The sequence below is a fragment of the Typopeltis vanoorti genome, chromosome 5, assembly GCF_054136105.1.
Source record: "Typopeltis vanoorti isolate ZY-2024b chromosome 5, IOZ_Tvanoo_1.0, whole genome shotgun sequence".
Classification (NCBI taxonomy): Eukaryota; Metazoa; Arthropoda; class Arachnida; order Uropygi; family Thelyphonidae; genus Typopeltis; species Typopeltis vanoorti.
In genome coordinates this window covers 99,419,132-99,436,515 of record NC_143553.1, presented here as the reverse complement: position 1 = coordinate 99,436,515, position 17,384 = coordinate 99,419,132, and the positions used below count along the sequence as shown (strand labels likewise).

At 35.9% G+C, this 17,384-nt stretch overlaps 1 protein-coding gene across 3 annotated transcripts in view; it reads right to left on the bottom strand.

The window, feature by feature from the left end:
• The window catches only part of LOC150106687 (putative protein phosphatase 2C T23F11.1), a 179,244-nt gene that overhangs the window by 54,616 nt on the left and 107,244 nt on the right, over positions 1-17,384 (bottom strand). For all 3 annotated transcript variants that reach the window (XM_090392637.1, XM_090392635.1, XM_090392636.1), the window contains exon 6: positions 9,150-9,291. In XM_090392637.1, coding sequence (XP_090248763.1) covers positions 9,150-9,291 — 142 coding nt within the window. The remainder of the gene's footprint in view (positions 1-9,149; positions 9,292-17,384) is intronic.

Sequence of the window (17,384 nt, the reverse complement as noted above, 5' to 3'; positions counted from 1 at the left end):
AATTTTTGGTAACTTAAAGCAGCCATACTTGTCTCTCTGACTTTTGGCTTCTATATACTATATATAGAAGTCAAACATAATCATGTTTGGACATCCCTGCACACATGATTGTGTGTGCAGGGATGTCCTGTTACAGTCACAGAGTCATCACACAGCCAAGTTACAGTCACAGAGTATTTTATACAACTGGATGTATTTGTCCTTTGGCAAGCATATGAAGATGCTAATTTGAAGTGTGGTTTGAACTTGGTGTGGAGGTTGTATTTATAGTATTTCAAATATCTTTTCAGTTACATCCTGGGTATAAGTGATAGGAATAGTAGTTCTTCGGTCTTGTATGATTAGAGAATAGCATGGGGGAGGAGATTAATGCAGTTTATAAAATCTTTATAACCACTAGCTGAAGATATGTGACAAATGTGCATGACTTCTGCAGAAAGAGATGTGTCATTAGAACAAAGAGCAGTGGCTCTGAGTTAAGTGTTTTAAGGATGCCCAAATACAGTTGGGAAGGATGACGGCATGACTGTTTATGTATCTTCCTGTGGGTGTGGGTGTGTGTTTTTCTAGAAACAGGGAAAAAAAATTATGAATTATTTTAAAGACCAACTGAAAGTTTTTAACATTTGTCTCAATGGCAGACAGATTAAACTCGTTTTGATCTCATCTAAACAGCCAACAGCCTAAAATATACTTCATGTTAGTAAAAATAAAATAACAGTCTGCCCTTTGTTGATATGCTAGTCACCAACATTATTATCAATTTCCTGATATGTACCAAAAGGGCGTTCAGGCTACTATAACAATACCACATGATTAAGTTTACAGTATTATTAATCTCTTATCAAAAATTTTCCTCTAAATTAGACTATTAATGTCAGTACTTCAAAGGCAATTCTGACTAAATCAATCCATGAACACCTCGGCCTTCCTTTGGGTCTCTTTCCAGCCATCTTAGCATTAAACACCTGTTTTGCTAACTTTCCTCGACCATTCTGTTTAAGTGGCAATACCACCTTAGATTAACTCTGCTCATACATTCTTGAATACTAACAATGTCAGATTCCTTTCTAATATCTTCATTTTTAATATGACTCGACCATTGCTGCCATCTGTTCACTCTACTAATCTTTCTCAGAAGTCTCATATCTGTGGTCACTAGTCTTTGATCAAGTGTTATATTTCTCACCCAGCTCTATCATCATCATCAATTACCCAATATGTACCCCAAGGGATGTTCAGGTTACTATGACAGCACTACTGTGCACCCACAGATGCAAGACCCTTCGACAATTCTGCGCATGTCAAAAGAAGAAAAATCCATTCCGATATTAGGGTAATCAATGTGTTTCATGGGATAAGTGTTTATTATTGTACGCTGGAAAATTAGCCTTTCTTTTATGAAAATTCTAGTTCTTAAAGTGGTAATTATTTTGCTTGTACAACAATTGGAAAATTTATGTATAAAGCATGTGATTTTGCATGTTGGTGGCCAATTCATGCATTCTTTATTTCTTTCTCCCCTTCAGCATGAAGTGATTATTCTTGGCACAAAGCCAAGGTTGACTCTACGAAGTGTGGGCATACAGTACATGATTTAGTTTACATCATTATTAATCTCCTATCAACAATTTTCCACCAAATCAATCTATTACTTGTGGGCACTCCAATATTGTCATATCTAACATTTCATGCTTCTAAGGCACTTCTGACTGAATCAATCCACCTAGCTTGGTCTTCCTCTGGGTCTCTTTCTTGCCATCTTGGCATCAAACAGCTGCTAATATTCCAAATTAGACACAAAAAACTCTCGCTCTAATGGCATTCCAACTGTCCTGAAGACTTGCGCACCAGAAATGACTCCTGTCCTATGTTGCCTATACAACCAGCCGGCCTGGTTGGCCAAGTGGTTAGCATATCTGCTCTCCAGCCAAAAGGCTGCGGGTTCGAATTCCGACGTGGGCATGGATGGTTGTGATTGTCTGTGAAAATACTAGTATTGGTGGTCGGCGGTAGATGGTGTTGTTGTAGATGATGAAGGTAGTTGCGCTTAATGGAGTGGTGGAGACGGAGAGTTAGAGAGTGGGTGCCCTCCCTCGATGAGTCTTTGGACTCCCTGAAGGTATTATACAATAATAATAATAATATACTGTCTTACTCCACTATATCTCCCACAGCCTGGAAACTGGCCTATATTCAACCCATTCCCAAGAAGTACAACAAATCACTGCAGTCCAACTACCCATCTTGCTCACCTCAGTCCTGTCTAAAGTAATGGAAAAAATCATCAATTACCAACTCCTACACTACCCTGAAGTTGCCTGTCTAATAAACAACCAGCAGTATGGATTCCACCGCTGCCCATCAACACAAGATCTGCTCACATGTCACCCATCTCTGATCAAATGCCATGGAGAAGTTCGGTGAATCTCAAGCATTGCACGTGATATCTCCAAGGCGTTTGACTGGGTCTGGCACAAGGGCTTACTAAGCAAGCTGCCATTGTTTGGTCTGTCTCAAGATCTCTGTAGTTGGATTACCAGCTTTCTGTCTGGACACACACGCCTATGTGTGGTGGTGGATGGTTCCTTATCCTCTCACCATTCAACTAATGCTGGGGTTCCACAAGGTTCTGTCCTCTCACCAACTCTCTTCCTACTATATATCAATGACCTACTTCAGCTTACTTCCAACCCAATACACACTTTTGCAGATGACAGCACATTGCACTCCTCCCTTTCTTTTGATGACCCTTACTCCACACAACTCACCTCAACGTGGGTGCTGTTCTGTAGGTTGAGGTGAGTTGTGTGCTAATTAATCAATGCTAATAAAACCCAGTACTGTCTCATTTCTCATGAAAAAGAATCATTTCCTCCAGTGTTATTTTTGACAACACCCAACTTTCCAGACAATCTGAGATTTCCCTTCTTGGAATTATCCTGACGTCAAGCCTCTCTTGACATAAACACATAACAACCATTGCATCCTCAGCTTCTAAAAAACTAGGATTTCTCTTTCGCTCAAAATGTTACTTCACCCCTGAACAGCTGTTAACCTTATACAAATCTGCCAACCACCAAATACTGCTCTCACATATGGGGTAGAGCCCTCCAGATGCTCCCTCAAAATGCTCGACTCAATACAGAGGAGAGCAATCAGACATTAATGACCCATCTCTTACCAACTCATTCCCCCCCCCAACTTTTGCACAGACAGCTGGTCTCCGCACTATGTATTTTCTACAAATATTTCGATGGAAAATATTCATCTGAAATAACATCAATAATCCCCGCCCCCCCACTTAGTACTTTTAAGCTTGTTAGAACACGTGCAGCTGCTGCTCAACATCCCTACACAGTGCACCTTGAAACCCACAGAACAAGTTTCTTCTTCTCCTCCTCCTTCATCCCTGCAACTGCTGTACTATGGAACAGTCTTTCCCTTGTTGTGTTCCCTAAGGAATACAATATACAGTCATTCAAATCAAATGTGAACAAGTACTTTCTTTCCTAACCCATGCAAGGTACCAATCTCTCGTGTATGGGCTCAACATAAAAAATAATAATAAAATAAAATCTTCATTTTTTAATATGATTCTGCCATTGATGCCATTCATTCCCCTAATTTTCTCATTTGATAAAGTTCTATATTTCTAACCCAACTCTCAAGATCCATAATGTAAAACTAGTTTAAACATCGTCTTGTATGCTACTAGTTTGGTGTTTTGGCTAATTTCTCTCTTATTCCATATATATTTATTCAGCTGGCTAACCACCATACCAGCTTTGCTTATTCTGTTGTTTATTTCCAGATTTAACCTGCCATCTTCACTAAAAACTGTGCCTAAATAGCTGAAATACTTTACTTGTTCTATAGAGTCTCCATTCAGTAGACATCTAAAGTTTTCTATGCTCTTGTTTATTTTCATAGTTTTGGTCTTTTTATTGCTGATTTTCATGCCAAATTTTGTATAGCTATTATTCAATTTAGTTAGAGAATCCTGGAGACTTGAACTAGATGTGTTTAGGAGTACAACATCATCTGCATGAAGCAAAGAGCTAAGTTTGAACATCTCCAATTCCTTGTTACTCTGTATAATGTTCCATTCACCCCATACAATTGCAGTGTTTTGAAAAGCTTTTTTCTGGGCACCTACCTTGTCATATGCCTTTTCCAGATCTACAAAACTCAAGTACAGATCCTTGTCATATTCCCACAATTTCTCAACTATCTTTCTTAACGTGAAAATCTGATCTTGACAAACTTTATTTGGCCTGAACCCTGGTTGTTCTTCCCCAAGCTTCTCTTCTACAGTCTTTCTCAAACTCTTATCAGGTATGCTTCCATAAATCTTACCTGGAACACTTAGTAGAGAAATTCCTCTCTAATTCTCACATTCAGTTTTATTCCCTTTTTTTTAAATGGATAGAATGAAAGCTCTACTCCAATCAGTGAGAATTCAACCTTCTGAAATGGTCCTCTGAATTATGCAGTGTAGCTACTGCAAAACTTTTATACCTCCATACTTAAACATTTCTGGTCTAATATCATTTACTCCAGCTACCTTTTCCACATTCCAAGTTTATGATGGCTTTTTCTATTTCAAGTATTGATATGCACTTCTCTTTGCATTCTGCTTGAAAATTTTCTAGTATGGTCTTGACACTGTTTGGGTTGTTTAACAGTCTTTCAAAGTAATTACTCCAGACATTTAGGATATCTTTATCTTCAGTTTTCATGTCATCGTTATCATCTTTGATTCCTTTTACAGTACTCTTTCCTCCATTTCTAAGCTTCTTCAACAGCCTCCAGAACATTTTGCCACCTTCCTAATATTTATTTTCTATATTCTTACCAAAGTCTTCCCAGGATTTTTTTTTTTAGCTACTTTTACTCTATATTCTTTTAGTGTCAACTTATTTGCTAGGAACTTTTGGTATGGTTTCAGATCCACAAGTTAAAAATCTGCTCTCAGATCCATAAGTTAAAATTGGTTTGAACACTTTGTATATATTTAATTAAGCATTTTGATTAATTTCTTATTCCAAATAAATTTATTCAGCTGAATTCCTACCATACCAGCTTTACTAATTCTGTTGTCACTGTTTCTATATTTAATTTACCATTTTCACTTAATTAAATTCTGTCTAAGTTGTATCATCATTTTGCATTGTGGTTTAAGCCAATAAGAAAACAATTTGGTCAGCTAAATCCCAAATTGCTAGCCCTTCCTCGTTCATTCAGTATCCATGTGGATATCTAATAGGATGCACCACAAGAAGGTGAGGAATGCACATCAGGTCAGAAGCCCCAGTCACCTCTCTGTATTTCTTAAAAGGATACATGGAGGTCTCCTCCCTGTTATACAGTTTTGACCCTTAAGCACTCCAAATAAATCTTCAAATATTCAAATTAGAGAATTGTCTTCATCAAAAATCCAGCAGATACTTACCATTATAATTAGCCTTGCCTTTTTCTCCAAATTTTCCCAAAGCATTTATATGTGCCTGTGGGATTCACTTCCTCCTCCGCTGTTTAAATCTCCAACAAGTACCACTTTTTCCACTTTCTTTATGTCAGCTGCCTGTAGTGACTCCAAAAAATTTCTCCACTTCTTCTTCCATAGGAGACCCTATTGTGGGACCATAGGCACAAATAAATTTCATTGTCCATTTCCCCCATTTCAAAATATGCCCACATAATTCTACTTAAAACTGCCTTCCAATCAAGAAGTTTGTCTTCATGTTTAGTGTTAAATGCAATTGCTACTTATTAATGGAAAGGAAATTGAACTTGCAGAAAAATTCAAAGAGTACCACATGGACATAATGGAAACAAAGAAGGGGTGAGATTTTACTAAATAAGTATAGGATGTCATTATTTGGACAATAACAATTGAGGAAAGCTCAATTGTGCCCACAGATGCGAGACCCTTCAGGGGTCTCGCATGTACATGCACAGGGCCACTCCTGTGCATGTCACAAGAAGGAGAATTCATTCCGATAATAGGGTAATCAATCCATCTTCTGCAATAACAAAAATCAAGCTACTACTAGTACAGCAACAGACAAAAAAGCACGTGATTTCGCGTGTCAGGGACCAATTTGTATATCCTTCATTTCTTTCTCTCCTTCAGCATGAATCAACTATTCTTGGCAAGTTGCCAAGCGAAGCTCTCGCAAGTGTGGATGTACTATACTTATTTAGTAAAATCTCACCCCTTCTTTGTTTCCATTATGCCAATTATGTCCATGTGGTACTCTTCGAGTTTTTCTGCAAGTTCAATTTCCTTTCCATTAATACTCCTGATATTGATGGTTCCTATCTTTAGTTCTTCTGATAGTGGGTTTATTCTTTTTCTAGGTGTTGAGTCAGAATTTGGTCCAATAGCTGACTTTTCACTGTTCGTCCTGGATCCCTGACAAACATAGCAGGGGCCTTGTTTAACAATGCAATACTCCAGCAGCATGAAATATTATACCATCACATATATTTGTGGTTTAAGCCAGTAGACAGTACACTTTGTGGGCTAAATATCCAAATTGCCAGCCCATTCTCATTTCTTCGTTTTCCAATGGATACCTAATAATGGAGCATACCACATGAAGGCAAGGACTGGACATTAGATCAGAAGCTCCAGTTGGTTTAGAGTATTCCTTGAAGACAGATGTGGTGGTCTCCTCCCAGTCATTTCGCTTTGATCCTTAAGCAACCCATGCTAGTCACAACTCTTTCAAAGGTTTAGTATCTTTTCTGTTTATAGATAGTCATCTATGACCAACCCAATAGCCTGGTATCATTAAAACATTAACTCATAGAGCCAAGGAAATTATTCTAATGACAGAGCTCTTGCCCCAGAACTTCACGACCTTTGCTACAAATTTTCAGCTAATATTAAGCCATAATCCCTATAAAATAGTTGAAATACAAGCCTATTCCCCTTGCTAAACAAACAAGATCAAAGCACTATTATTCCTATATTCATATCCAGATTAAATCACATAATTTGAGAAAGAGAGAGGGAGAGAGCTATGTGATTTAACAAATTCTGTATGGAAGCATAATTTTGAATTTTTAAAGTAATATTGTTCTGCCTACAACTGATTCAGAGCATTCTGAATTATGAATGACATTATTTTGCCTTCAATGCTATCAGTTACTATTTCTTCTTAGATCATAAAAAAAATCTATAAAAGTTTTGGAATTCACTTATGAATCCACTACTTGCTTTTCTATTCTGAATTATTTTTCTTTATATCTATTGTATAATCTAAACAACAGCTATTCCAATAATTTGTAGCTATTGTTCATGCTTACTGGTGCATAAAATGAAATTTAAGTCATAATATTGTTCTTGCAGAGCAAATATATATTACAATGATGCTTAACACAACACACTATTATAATAAGACAAGGTTAAAACAATTTCAATATTTCTATACAATTCCTTAAGGATTATGATCAATGTAAGTGGTATAGCTATTACAATATTAAATTTTGCATTGTCTTTGTACATTCACATGGTAACAATGACAACAGCAGTATCTATGCATTTTAGAAATGCAAACTTCATGTAAACAAAATCTTTCAAATTAATACATAATAACTGTGATACTATATAAAAAAAGAACATAAATGTTTCATTTCTACATGCTCCATAAAATCTGATAACTACATTTGATAAAGAAAAGAGCACACAAGATTTTCAATCACAGTTTGATATATAAAAAAAAAAAAAATAAAATAAAAAATAAAATAAATTATAAATGAAACTGCCTTTCATACTCAAATTAAGAAATAACCATCTTTTAAAGTAGTATAAATTATAAAAATACACAACATTAAATAGTTTGATATGAACAGAATAAACTTCAGAGTGTAAGGTGTCGCTTTCATTTTCAAAATGAATACATTTTAGAACCTCCATAGTTCACAGTTAGTATTGCTAATGCCTTTTGGGTGGAAAGACCTGAGTTTGAATCTTGTCTACAATGTGAAGAACCTTTATCAAGAATTTCAACTTAAGGTGAGTTAGATGGTCTTACACAGAGGTTGCAGGATTTCCCCCCCCCCTTGAAAACTCGGGTTTTTCATCCTGCAAAACATGCAAACAAGCCAGTAGAACACACAATTTATAAACATGCAAACAATGCAGAGAGGATTAACCAACCTGTCTTATAAGAAGCCAAGTCACTTGGCTGTGAGAGGCCACTGGGACTAACACAAAAATCAAATGAAAATTATATATATTTCACTGTGTATTTTTATAAAAGTTATCTGGATAATTTTATTATTATTATTATTCAGGCCTCCATAGAGTCAAAAGACTCATTGTGGGAGGTCCTTCCTAGGAAACACAGTCTATCATACCACTCTTTGAACTCATTGACCATTCTTGGTCTCACCACTATCAGGCAATGCATTCCATGGTTCAGCCACCCTCCATGCAAAGAAACCACTCCTCACAGCTTCCTTTCCTAACCTCCAGGGATGGGCCCCTTGTCATTGCTCCTTCCTGCTGTTCTACCAAGCAAAAGAACTCCACAGTGTCAATCCTGTAACTACCTCTCAAAAAGTCTTTAAAAGTCTCAATCATATCACCTCACAGTCCTGAAACCATCTTTGTTATCTGCCTCTGTACCCTTTCCAGAATTAATTTATCCCCTTCAAATCCTGGGGACCAAATTTGAGAACAATAGTCTTAAGTGTGGTCTGATCAATGTCTTATACAATGAAATGATAACTCCTATCTCTGCAGGTCAGCATCCTTCTCAGTATTACAGCAATCCTCTGGATTACCTTCACCACCTTTGCAATATGTTCCCTGAATTTCAAGTTTCTATCAATCATCATCCCCAGATCTCTTGTCTCTCCTACTTCCAATTTGCCATTTTGGCACACACAAAAAAATAATAATAATAATAAATGGATAACAATAGTCTGACACTAGTAAAAGAATTTTCATTGCTAGCTGTGGAGCTACATCACTCTTTTTCAACAATATTCAAAGTGAAACCAAGCAATTTTTTTTTCTATCTAATGGTTTTCCAAGTAATACCAATAAAAGACAATAACAAAGGTGAAGAAATTGTAATGTTAAAAAATATTTATATCTTTGCAATTAACATAAGTAAAAATTTACACACCATTCACCCTATTAAACTCTACCCAACCTCCAGCAGCAACAATTCTTCTAGTTTCAGCTTCATTACTTGGTTTATGATCAAATGACAACTGTTGAACTTGACCAGCTACACTTGCAACTGCTCTTGAATCTCCAACATTTCCCTGAAGTGCAACAAACTCTTAGAATCGTGAAATATTTAATTTTAAATTACATAGTTAAAAGCCAAATGAAGTCAGTAGCATTATTTTTATATTTTTCTAGTGCTAATTGGTTTTATTAAATAAACAGTTAAAGTTACCTCTGTGCAAGTAGATAAATTCTGTTTTATTCTTTCTAAGAATTCCTATTTATCCTAATAAATCAATTACCTTAGAGTGAATACAAGAGAAAAACCTAACAAAGAATGCCAATCGTGATATATAAAAAAGTTGTTGCCTAGATTAATATTATATTAAGTGATTATACTATATTACATTTTCATATAATTTCAGCATTCCTATAAAGTTCAAGAACTCAATCATTTAATTTATATCAAGCCTTCATCAATACATATGTAAGTTCAATACCCAAGGCATGGAGCAAGTTTGTTTTTGCAAGAACAACAGGATTTATGTGCATGGAAATAACCATCTTTTCTCAGATGCAGGATTGCATAAGATCTACATTTAAGGTAGTAGCAGTATCTGAAGTTTTGATTTTTCAGTAATGCATGATTTGTCAGATGAGAAAAAAGGATGAACTGCATTATCATTAGAAAGTCATGGATAGTTTGAAGTACAGATGGAGAAATAAACACTCCTACATTTGTAGGGAGATTGGAAGAAAAATTTCTTCTGAAGAAATTATGTGACTGGCTAAATAAGTAAATGGCAAAAGAATTACAAAATGTAGTAAAAGCACAGGATAGGAATTTCCTGATAAGTCTTCTATGTATTTTATTAGAGAATCAAATATCAAGGAAATGCAGCAGCTAGTTCTTGTATTTTTTTTTTAACCTTTCCATTGCAAGGATTCACAGGTATGCAATATATGCACAATCTCTTATGGATCAAATGCACTGGAATCCATGATGTTTCTTGATAGAGCAATAGCTTTGTAAAATCCATTAGAATAAGAATATGTATTCACAGTATAGAAGTTTAATAACCCAAAAATTCACTAGCTAATCAACAATCAGACACGAAGATAAGAACAAGTATTTGCAGTGAATAAGTTTAAAGGTTAAAAATTAGATGCAAACATTTCAGCTATGTTCCTTAAATCATCATCAGTGTGAATGAATGAATCTTTCTCTGTGAGCACTTGATTAAAATCTAACATACTATTGGGACTTATATGGATCTATATATCTATATAGATCGTAATAGCATTAATTTTTAATCTAGTGCTCTTGCGACTACGCAGAGAAAGATACCACTTGCACTATTTTTTTTTAATTTTCTCCACTGATAGAAAAATAGATACAATTACAACCCTCAAATCAAGATATATAACACCAAAATAGAAAAAACAGTCTCCAAAATACTTAGGCCTAACCCTAGATACTGAACTGAGATTTACAACTCATATTACAATATATCTAATAAAGCTCTTAAAAAGCTTAATATCATCAAAAGGCTCTGTGGAGCAAAGTGCAAAACCGAAGACACTCAAAACTACATAAATGGTACTCATATGATCCACTATGGAATATGCCTTATCACTCTGGGCTCCAGCTTCTGCTAGCTCAAAAGAAAAACTTGACAGCATACAATCAAGAGCAGTAAAAATTATCATAGGTGCAGTCTCATCCACAAATAATTCAAAAGCTCAAGAGTATGAGCTTCACATAATAGAAGACAGAAGAAAACTCTCCACAGTTAAATTCACTAACAGAATCAGGAGCCACCAACAAGAACACATCTCACTCAGGACTTTCGATGCCTGGACAAGAAAATCTAGACTAAAGAGTTCATCTACATTACAATATGATCAAGAAATTAGAAAACAGACTGACTTAGAACATCTATCCATTGATATATAAGCAAAGAGAATATAAGCAAAGAGCCATTCTTTTCCACTATTCTACCAAAAAACACAATGATAAACTTACCTTGAACTTTGTTCAAAAAAGGATTCACAGCAAGAAAATAAAAGAAAAGGACTTGATACTATACATCACTTAAAAATCCAAAACCATGTCATTGCCTACACTGATGGATCATCTGATGAAGCACTCAACCAAGGGGGTTCAAGGGTTTTTCTAACTCTACCTGAAGATGAGAATATGCAAATCAAAACCACAGCTGGCAAAATAGCTTCAAACTTCACTTGTGAATTTAACAGCCATACAAACAGCTCTCAAATCCAGTAATAAACATTACAGAAGGAATACCCATCTACAACAACTCAAACTCTGCACTTGAGGCATTAAAAAATGGAAAAACAAAACTCACACAGGAAATTCATGAACTACTAACAATCTTAAATTTGAAAAATAAGAACTGCACACTGTAATGGATACCATTCCATGTAAATATTGAAGGCAATGAAAGAGCAGACAGACTAGCCAAAGAAGCAAGATACTTACCTCAAAAATTACACCCACTATCACTGATGTCCAACTCTGCATCAAAATAAGATTGGTAAAACAAATTATCAAGAAGAATGAAATCAGTGAAATTAATGAAAATAGAGAAATAACCACAATTATCACCAGACTAAGGACAGAACATTTTAAAGGCAAGAAAATTCAGCCCAACAGTAGTAGGAGCTATGAAACATGCAAAAACTGTCCAGGAGTTGAACTAACACCTGTCCATATTTATTCTTGTCCAGCAATTGCTGCTGCTCTACAGAAAATTGACAATAATCCTAGAGAAAAGCTCTACTTAAAAGTTCAACAGATTGCCAAAGCAGTTCTACAGATGCACGGTCATATTTAGAAGCTCTTCAATGGACTCAACAACGATAACAATGATTGTTAAGAACTTCAACAAAAATATTTGTATCTAATTTTTACCTTTAATTAAGCTTCTTCACTGTAAACACACTGTTGGTTAGCTGATGAATTTTCAAGTAACAATACAGTCAACTCTTTCCATTATTTTTTATGACTTTTTATGAATTGGCTGGATATGGATAGTCATATATTCATAATGAAAGGGTATATGCCTGGAGAGAGAGAGAGAGAGAGAGAGAGCATGCACAGAGACAGTAAACTACAGGGATTTGCTATGGAGTATAAATTTTTTTAGTGCATCTGAAGTAATACGTAAAAATCTCAAATAAATGTAATTTACTTATTATGTTTGGTTTCTCCAGAATCACCAATATTTTATATTAATTTGTAATTTTGCTTTGCATTTAAGTTTTAGTCATGCAAATTAAAAGTGCATTCTTTTATTTGTCTGCATTTCACAATACATAGATACTACCTTCATTGTTGAACTTATCATGGGTATTGATGAATGATGAAGATCTGATGTAAATTAAAATTATGACAGTAATAAATAACTGCTTACCTTGGTTGAATTACTTAACTTCATAAAAAATGTTGAAATTATATTATATGTAAATTTATCTTTTGTGATATATTTCTGTGACTTGCATTTGCTGTGAACTGACAGCAACTTAAACAATAATAGAAGAAAATCATTACCAGTAAACAAACCATTTTAACTTTACACACACACTTCATCTAATTTTTTAAAAAAAAGCAAAGAATTATAGAAATGGAGAAGTAAAAGTAGAACAAATAATACAGAATTTGTAGAAATGAGAAATTTAGTTAGAAAATATATAAAAAAATGACAGAAAATATAATTTAAGAGCAATTCAAAACAAAATTTCTGAAAAACAATATGAATATTACACATGTTATTCTTATTTCATCTCTATGAAGAGATTATGCCAAAGAAATGGAGCTAGCTGAGAAATTGGATAAGTATCAGATCGACATAATAAGGGTGACTGAAACAAAAAAAGATAATTGATGAGATCTTTCTGAGCAATAAATATAAAATGTTATATTCAGGCAATGGCAATCAAGGAAAAGAAGGAGTAGCTATTGTATTCAACACTAAATACGACGCCAATCTTCTTGAATAGAAGGCAACATCAAGTAGAGTTGATGTGGACAAATATCAGAATGGGGAACTGGATAATGAGACTTATTTGGACCTGTAGTCCTACAGAAGATTCTACTAAGGTTTGGAAGTGGAGGAATTTTTTCAGGCCTTAGAGAAAGCAACTGACACAATGAAAAAGGAAAAGTTGGTCCTTGTTGGTGATCTAAATAGCAGAGTAGGGAATGATTGTTAGACATACAAAAATATTTTGGGAAAATTTGGAGAAAAGAGCAAAGTTAATAATAATGGCAAATACCTGTTGGATTTCTGCTCAGGAATGGACTGGTTATTATTAACACTATGTTCCAACATAAAAATGTACACAAATTCACACTGTGCACATTTTTGTTCTCTTCTCTCCATGTGAGAAGAGGCAAGGAATAAGAAAAGTCTCGTTGACTATGTTATTATTGATAGAGATGTTTTCTCACTGGTGCAGAACACTACAGTGTACAGAGGATTTGATGGAAGTAATCACAATTTATTTGTGAGCATGATAAAATTGAATTTCATATTGAAAAGAAGAACATGCAAGAGAGTTTTAAAGCAAATAAAAGTTCAGCAGCTGTCAGATGTGAACTGTAGACTAAAATACACAAACATTATTCAAGAAAAAATGAAAAGGTTTGAGAACAGGAATCAAACCTTGGAGATTCAATGGCAAGCCCTGAAGAAAACACTGATTGATTGATTCAGCCAGGAAGGCATGTGGTGAAGTTGTCTGCAAGGATAGAAAAATCTGAACTCCATGGTGGACACAGGAAGTTAAAGAGGCAGTGAAGGAAAAGAAGAAAGCATATCAAAAGTTCCTGGCAAATAAGTCAGCTTGTGCTCTTAGAGAATACAGACAAATGTAAGAAAGCTAAACACTGTGTAAAACTAGCTAAACAAAAGTCATGGAAGACTTTGGTAAGAGCATAGAAAATAAATATCAAGAAGGTGGCAAGATATTCTAGAGGTTATTGAAAACAAGCTCAGAAATGGAGGAAAGAGCACTGTAAAAGAAATTAGAGATGATAAAGGTGACATGAAAACTGGAGGAAAAAGATATCATTGATGTATGGAGTATGCATGCCTGCTGAGTGTTTTTTACCACTGTGCAGTCCGGAATACATATCCATACTTGAAGTAGAAAAGGCCATCAAAAACCTGAAATGGGGAAAGGCAGCTGGAGTAGATGATATTTAACCAGAAGTGCTCGAGTATGGACGTATAAAAGTCTTACAGTGGCTGCACTCAGATGCAACTCTAGCTCGCCTCCACATGGTGCATCCTGGATAACGCTAAAGAGCTAGAACTACCTGGCCACCCAAGACCATCTTAGGATATCCTGGATTAGTGTACATATATATGCAAACAGTTTATCAGGTTACAATGATGGAAACTAGGACTCATCCTGTCAACCAGAAGTGCCCTAAGACTCGGTCCCTTTGACAACTGCTCAAAGTCTGCCAGCTGAATATAGAAAGTATCAGGAGAGCTAAGAGTGAATGTCTTACTAGACTTCATGACAACAGAATTGACATTGCCATCATACAAGAAACCCATGCAAGCAATGAGTCAATTATGAGAATGGGCTCTATTCCAGGTTTCAATCTTATAGGAGCAACATACATCAGATGCATGGGGTAGCCACCTATGCCCGAAATTCACTTACTAAGGTCTGTTTCATTTCTGCTAGCAATGTTTCAAACATATCTATTGTTATTATAGAAGTTAACGTCCTAAAAATAACATTGTCTATAAGCCACCATCTCCAAGCTGGCATGATGAAGTTTTGCCGGCCTTAATGCATCCTGCTGTTCATATTGGAGACTTTAACAGTCGTCAATATATCCAAAAGGGGTTATAGAGAAACTGATGCAAATGGTGCCAAGCTATCAGAGTGAGCAGAGGCAAACAACATATAGCTGATTTTTGATCATCCCAAGGATAACTGCATTTTTAACTCAGCTAGATAAAATAGTGACACCAATCCTGACTTATGTTTTAACAACCAATCAAAGAGGCCTCCCAGTGCAACCATCTGTCGTGTTTTAGGAAGATTCCCACACAGTCAACACCATGCTGTCTTTATTGAGGTGGGCCCTCAAATCCTAATTACTGAAACTACACCAATTTCACATTGGAATTTTGCCAAGGCAAACTGGAACAGCTTTTCATCAGATTTAGATAAAAATGTGTGCTGGATTCCACCACAACCTTATAACTACCGAAGTTTTGTGAAAATAATAATTTCTATAGCTAAAAAACACATCCCTAGAGGTACTAGAAAAGAATACATACCTGGCTGGAGCAAAACCAGGGAGGCACTTTATAAGGACTTTCTGAATAGTGGGCGTGTGGATGTTGCAGGTGATCTTATTGACAGCATAAATGAAGCTAGAAAGAACAAATGGATTGACACCATCGAAAGGCTGAACTTTAAACATTCAATTAGGAAAGCATGGAGCCTCCTTAAAAAGTTGGATGGTAATTCCCATTGCCCCAATGCAAAAGCTGCTGTTAGTGCCAACTGTATTGCCAATCGGATAGTGAATCTGTCCAGAGCTAAATCAGAAAAAACCAACACTAAAATAATTAGGAAGGAATTGACCAGACTTAAAGAAGGCTGTTCTGAAATGACCAATCTATTAAATCCATTCACCAAAGAAAACTTCTAGTTGAACTCCAGGGAGTGAAAACTGGTAAAGTGCCTCGATTTGATAATATTCACAGAGTTTTTAAAACACTCCGGACCAAACACAGTGGAATGGCTGACAAAATTCTTTTCTAATATTCTACAGAGTGTTAGATTACCAGCAGAATTTAAAAAATCAAAGATAATAGCCATCCTGAAACCTGGAAAGCCTGCTGATAAACCTAAAAGCTACAGACCCATAGTACTGCTCAGTGTCTGTCTTAAGTTACTAGAAAAACTTATTTACAATAGAATTAGTACTATTATTATTGACACTCTCCCTCATGAACAGGCTGGTTTCAGGCCCTGGTGCAACTGTGAAGATCAAGTTTTGGCCCTAACGACTCATATAGAATTTGGCTTCGAAAAATGCTTAAACTGGTGCAGTCTTTATAGACTTGATGGCTACATATGACACCATATGGAGGAAAGGCATGATCTACAAGCTCCTTAAAATACTGAAATGTAAAAAAAAATTACCCATCTGATCAACACTATTCTATCTAATAGAACAATACAGGCAGTTCTAGATGATGATATGAGCAAGCCAAGAACACATAACAATGGACTCCCACAAGGGTCAGTTCTGGCTCCTCTTCTTTTTCAATTTGTATATTTCTGACCTTCCAAGGACAATGTCTAGAAAATTCACATATGCTGATGATTTATGCATCATATTCCAACACCAGAACTTCTGTACTATAGAGTATGTACTAACTAGTGACCTAGAGGAGCTAAGCCACTTCATTGAGAAGTTGTGTCTTGTTCCAAGCACTACCAAGACTGAAACGTGCTGTTTCCATTTGAACAATAGCATGGCACGAGACATCTTAAGAGTGCCACTAAATGGGAACATACTACCGCACAATTTTAATCCAAAGTATCTGGGCATAACTCTGGACAGAACCCTCTCCTTTAATAGACATCTCTCCAATATTGCTGCCAAACTCAGAACTAGAAATAACTACTGTATAAACTTGCCAGAACGACCTAGGGGGATTGTGCTCCCACATTAAGGACATCTGCTCTGAGCCTCGTCTACTCAACTGCTGAATACTGCTCAGCTGTCTGGCTGAACAGTGCACATGTTAAATTAATTAATACTGCACTGAATCAGACAATGTGTATCATTTCTGGAACAATAAAGACTACTCCATCGTATTGGTTACAAATACGATGGAGTAGTCATACAACCACCACAATAACAATGCCAAGACAACCTGATTCACAAATATAACAAAATTTGCCGGAACCCACTGCTTCCTATGCACTCTGATAGTCATAGCTTTACATCACAGAGGCTTAAGTCAAGACACCCAGCCTATTATAACGGCACAACAACTAGTCACTGAGGGCTATGATGCAACAATAGCATGGCAGATGGAATGGACTGCCAAAGCAACAGTAATCTGGCAGACTGTCTTTAACACAAACAGCCCTCCATCAGGGTTCGACCTACCTCAAA